Source organism: Rhipicephalus sanguineus, chromosome 3 (assembly GCF_013339695.2).
Source record: "Rhipicephalus sanguineus isolate Rsan-2018 chromosome 3, BIME_Rsan_1.4, whole genome shotgun sequence".
Classification (NCBI taxonomy): domain Eukaryota; kingdom Metazoa; phylum Arthropoda; class Arachnida; order Ixodida; family Ixodidae; genus Rhipicephalus; species Rhipicephalus sanguineus.
In genome coordinates this window covers 169,954,930-169,960,126 of record NC_051178.1, presented here as the reverse complement: position 1 = coordinate 169,960,126, position 5,197 = coordinate 169,954,930, and the positions used below count along the sequence as shown (strand labels likewise).

General features: G+C 46.9%; 1 protein-coding gene, 1 long non-coding RNA gene and 2 other non-coding genes across 4 annotated transcripts; 1 reads left to right on the top strand and 3 right to left on the bottom strand.

The window, feature by feature from the left end:
* Positions 1–249: 249 nt before the first annotated feature.
* Positions 250–1,895, bottom strand: LOC119387652 (uncharacterized). Its single transcript, XR_005182540.2, has 2 exons — positions 1,688–1,895; positions 250–1,462 (listed from the first exon to the last, which is right to left on the bottom strand). It is a non-coding gene; the product is annotated as an uncharacterized LOC119387652 (long non-coding RNA).
* A 1,360-nt stretch (positions 1,896–3,255) lies between these two features.
* Trnak-cuu (transfer RNA lysine (anticodon CUU)) lies at positions 3,256–3,328 on the bottom strand. The gene has a single exon. It is a non-coding gene; the product is annotated as a tRNA-Lys (tRNA).
* A 203-nt stretch (positions 3,329–3,531) lies between these two features.
* LOC119387651 (biogenesis of lysosome-related organelles complex 1 subunit 4) lies at positions 3,532–4,365 on the bottom strand. The gene has a single exon (XM_037655114.2). It carries the CDS (start codon positions 4,330–4,332, stop codon positions 3,718–3,720), a length of 615 nt encoding a protein of 204 aa, XP_037511042.1. The 5' UTR covers positions 4,333–4,365; the 3' UTR covers positions 3,532–3,717.
* A 287-nt stretch (positions 4,366–4,652) lies between these two features.
* Positions 4,653–4,723, top strand: Trnag-ccc (transfer RNA glycine (anticodon CCC)). The gene has a single exon. It is a non-coding gene; the product is annotated as a tRNA-Gly (tRNA).
* Positions 4,724–5,197: the final 474 nt, after the last annotated feature.

Genomic DNA, 5,197 nt, shown 5'->3' with positions numbered 1-5,197 from the left:
CATCACCCCCTGTCCGGTATGAGAGAATCCTAAAGTAAACCGTGACCGAATCGGGGGACATTCACACCCACAAGGCTTCAGGCAACACCAGAGTTAGATATGCAAGCAACTCCACCTCTCTATACCACTGTTGCAGCTTAATTCTAGTCACAAATTGATTCTTCGAGTACCATCTACATTACCCTGTAATGCCCAGAAGTTGTTGAAAAAGAAAAAAATATATATATATATGTAGATTCACACTTCCTATGTGTCAGAAAGGATAGCCAAACAAGGTTTTATTTTTTGGAGAGAGATTTATGCGTAATACAAAGCGTATCTTATATGATACACTGGGCATTACTGCTAGTAAGTACATATAGTATGCCTTACATGTGATACGCAGCAAAACAATTGCGATCCTTATTGAGGCATAACTGCACATTGCACTTGCCACAATAATTAAAAGAAAAAGAGTTCTTTGCTGGAGGGCAATGCCTGCACCTGAGCCTGTTGGTGCCCCAAACTGGCATGTGGACAACTCCATCCTTGCACACTTCGTCGTCGGGTGAGCTTGAACAGTCTTGGCGTTTTTTGGAAGCTGGTATTCCAAATGAGGATCGTCTTCCAACTGGATTTTTGCCCACTGCGATGAGGCATTGGGCTATGCCAGCCTGGAATGGTCAGAGCCTCACACTTTTCGCACTGAGGCTGTCGCAGTGACGCCTGTACAGAAGCCAGGCGTTCACTATACTCATCATGAGAGTTTGATAAAAAAGGTACATGTACCATCTTCTAGATTTCAATCCAAACTGTTCAGTTGTTCGGGTTCTACAGTAAGGAAGTTTTGCTGAAGTTCATCTAACCACGGGCGGATTTTCCATACTTTGTCCTGTTTTGCTTCGTCGCTGGCTTCGTTGTTGTCCGTGAAGTGCAAAAGGCGCATGATTTTTCTCGAACCGGTTGCGTGGCATTATATCCGCAATGGGAGAAAACCGCGTTCCATGTTCCCAATAACTGCGAGCACTGGGCATCTGCACCAGCCCCATCAATAAGTACAGACCAACAAACTGGTCAAGCTCGCTCTCCGCGACATTCAGGAATTTTCCAGAGGTCTGGGTGCTGTGCAGGTTCGTCTCCCGAACTACTGCGTTCATCATTGATGGGGTTACGAACTGTCTGAAGTAAGACAGGAAAGAATGAACCTTGGTAGGCTGCGTGGATGTGTCTGCGAATGCAGGGAGGCAGCAATCCATCAGGCGCTTTCTCCAGTGACCCCTGTCCACGGATCCTGTGCCGCAGTGCAAGTTGCCGCCATCGTCTTCATCCTCTTCGGAGGACTGATCAGAGTTGTCAGTATCATCTGTGGCAAGCCTGGGTGCACTGTCTGGAATGTGTTCGTCGATCGTCGTCAGTCAGGTCACCAAAGTCGCTGTCGTCACCCGAATGCATGCAGGCTATATCATATCCTTGACCCTGGGAGCTGAAAAAAGAAGTTGTAACAGATGTATCTGTAGGCAATCGCAATTCGTGTCATATATGATACGGACGGTGAAGTTTACGATGAATGCCCACTGTATCATATATGATACGCTGAAAACATGTTCCCATGAGAACACTTTTACGCAGTAAAGCACCGAACAAAACCAACTTAACAGCAACTGCAAGATTTCTAGACACAAATCAGGTAAGAGATGGAAATATTTACCTTTGTTTTTTGAAGAACGAGCATAAAATGTTTTTGGTGGAATCGCCAAGCCGTTTGCGCTGGGTGCCGCCATTTTTGCTGTTGCCGTGTGGCTCCCTCACGGTGAAATTGAGTACTAGTGAAAAGCGAAAATGACTATGATGTCCATAGCCATCGGACTGTGCAGCTTTCGCTTATGTGGTGGGGAAACAAGAACCGCCAGAAATTGTTAAAGATTTATCAGGGATCTCTGCATCACGCACGAGCATGAAAAAATTAAACAGCTTATGTAAGGATGATCGTGGTCGTTATTACAATCATAAGCAGGATCCCACTGGAGGAGATGGGCACACACCACGTGCATGTGCGTGTGTGTGTGTGTGTGTGTGTGTGTGTGTGTGTGTGTGTGTGTGTGTGTGTGTGTGTGTGTGTGTGTGTGTGTGTGTGTGTGTGTGTGTGTGTGTGTGTGTGTGCTTGAAACGAACTGGAAAGATGCAGGACTCCCTGCATCAGCAGAACAATCGGCGGAACGCAATGGCCTCAGAGAGGTGCGCGTATTGCAACCAGTCACAGAGGCCACTATTGCGAACGCTGTCTGCAGTATACAAGTTGTATTTCATCAGCAGCGTGCGTGGAGCGCGACAGCCGCGATGGGCAGTCTTCGAGGTGTACATTTTATATAAAATTAGTTAGTTGTTGGCAAAGGCAAATCTTCTTAAATAAGTATTTGAATTGTGCGTGCACGTTTACGTGCTACTGTTATCTAAATTTCACTTTCTGCGCGTTTGCCTCAAGCTAAAATGTTAATTGCGCTCAGTCACTTGAGCATGTTGGTAGGTCGTGTTTGATTGCGTCTTCCAAACGTATATGCGTTATTCGAGGGTTCGGAAACGGAGTATGTGATCGCTACCTGATCTCTGCCGTTATTTCTCTAGCTGGATCGCCTGCAGGCGGTCCTTACTTCACAACCAAAATCAGAAGTTGAAATTATGCGCTGGCTAGTGTGTCGCACGGAGATGCGTGCAAGGCAATGGCCCGGCAGGGCCGCGGCCCGGTACGCGCGGCCCGGTAGTCACTCTTCACAGAAATTTGAATTATGCGCTGGGTAGTGTTACGGTCCCTAGAATGTAGTGTTACCGGTGTTACAGACGGAGATCGCCTGCAACGCAATGGCCCGGTAGCCACTCCTCACGTTCACTGAATAAAGTATACATGCGCGCTTGAGGAAACATTACTGAACAAAAGGATGTAGTGATGTGCGCTCTTTTACGTTGAGTGCGTGGTACGAAGCGATTCTCATTTTTGTTGTGTCACAAGGCTGGAGTAACCGCCCTCCGAATGAAATAAACGCATTATTGGAAGTGTGTGTTATAGCGTGCCTTTTTATGTCTTTATTTTGTTGCACTACACAGTGCCGCGTCAACTTGTTTGTCGAGCTCTGGTTTCTAGCTTGCAGCATGGAATACAAGAACATAACCGGGTGCGTGGTCACATCGTCAGCGATCGCAAGCATATGAAGTGTTCTGCACTTCTACAAAGTACTGTACAGAAGTGTTAAAAAAAAAAAAAAAAAAAAAAAAAGAAAATTACGCCCAACGTGGGGCTCGAACCCACGACCCTGAGATTAAGAGTCTCATGCTCTACCGACTGAGCTAGCCGGGCGACACGGCACTGCTCCTAAAATAAGGTATTTAAGGAAACCATTCCGCTTTGGTCAAGAAAGCAACATTCTCGCAGCTGTTATTGTTCCAAACACAGCACCCCATGCTATACCGCATTACAAAAGTATCGAAACGAGCTGTAGCCATAAGCGTGGCTGATCGTCTACAGAAAACACATCCCACACGAAGAGCAAGCAGCGAAGATCACGTTATCAAGTACGGTTTAATAAATTCCCTGAATAAATTATATTTCTATGAGTCTGCAGTAACTTGCGTTCATTTAGCAAGCCACCTTGTCGTGCACTTGACTTACACACGTAGTGAAAGCGTCGTTGCATGCACCACAGTATCTTCGCGATGCGACGTGCACCCCGTGCCTGGCGAAATTAGTCAGTCGACCGGACTCAGAGGTGTGCGGTCATCTTCAACGCTGCGGTCGCTCGCGGAGGTCTCCAGGGAGAAATTTGACGCGCTCGTCGGCAACGGATCGTCCGCCGATACGGTCGACAGATAGTCCGAGCAGCGAAATATTTCCGGCTCTTCGTAGCGCAGCTGCTTCTTGTACTGCGGAGCGGGTTTCTTGGCAAACAACGGTGACGGAAGACTCGAAAGAAACTTTTTCACTGTGCTGCCACCGAATGCGTTCTCGGCTTCAGTCACCTTCTCCTCCATCGCGTCTACGCTTTCGCGAACCACACCGACGAACTGCTCCAGGGCGTCAATCCGGCTGTACACCTGTTCCAAAGCTTTGCTTTTCTCGCAGATGTCCGGAAGCGTGTGTGTCAAGCACAGGGTATCGTCGCTGCGTACCATATTGATGAGGCCGGTGAACTCGTCAAGCCGCGCCAGCAGCTCATCGATGCCTTCGTCCAATATGCGCTTGTCGTTGCTTATGTCCACCTTAAAGAACTGGCTGTAGTCGGCAGCGAGTTCCTCCAACAGTTGACGAGTTTCTCCGTTTCCTGGTGAAGCACCGTCATCATTGCAAGCTGCGGACGCCTCCATGCCCGCTCCTTCCTTGGCTGGAGAACGAGCGCCACGCAGAACGCAGGGGGCGTATCCAAAGTTGTGATGCTTTTGACACATCCCGATAGATGTCGGCACCTTCCCGTTCGCTTGAGATAGCCTCGGTTACCTTGGCCACCTTTGTTCCTTGAAAGCGTACGATACAAAACGCTCAAATGATTCGGCATAAAACAGCTGGCTCTGTTTTCTTCTTTCGTGCGTTATTTTTTGTTGCATTGTCTCCATGCGCTCTCAACGGCCAAGCATTACTGATGACACAATTCAGCATATATAGACGCTAAGCAACCCAATTCTACGTGGCGCCGCTGGTGTAGTGGTATCATGCAAGATTCCCATTCTTGCGACCCGGGTTCGATTCCCGGGCGGCGCACTGTTTTTATTTTTATCTTGATTGCATTTTTTTTATTTATTTACAATACTGCCAGTCTCTACTGAGACCATAGCAGGTGGGCACTATGTACAGATACTATGAATACTTATCATATTGACCAATCAGGAATACATAAAAAAAAAGAGTAACATCAACTTTGATCTCTATACATAGGCAATTTAAACTACATAATATATAAACAATATACGAGTAGATGTAAATGACAGATAAACATTACAAGCTGCATTACGACTACATGCACAATGTACAAGTACATATGCTTGTTGCATGAATGTTGCTACTGACAAATTGAACATATTATAGGGTTTTTTCAATGTCCTGACTCAAACTGAGACAGTGACTCAGTGCTAGTGACGAGAGGCGCTAACATATTCCATTCACGGATGGCAACCGGAAAAAAGGAATATTTAAACACATCACTGTTGCATTCTCTAGCTGGATCGCCTGCAGGCG

Excerpts from the sequence above, each read along its gene's own strand:
- LOC119387651 (XM_037655114.2), bottom strand. The coding sequence starts at position 4,332 with ATGGAGGCGTCCGCAGCTTGCAATGATGACGGTGCTTCACCAGGAAAC.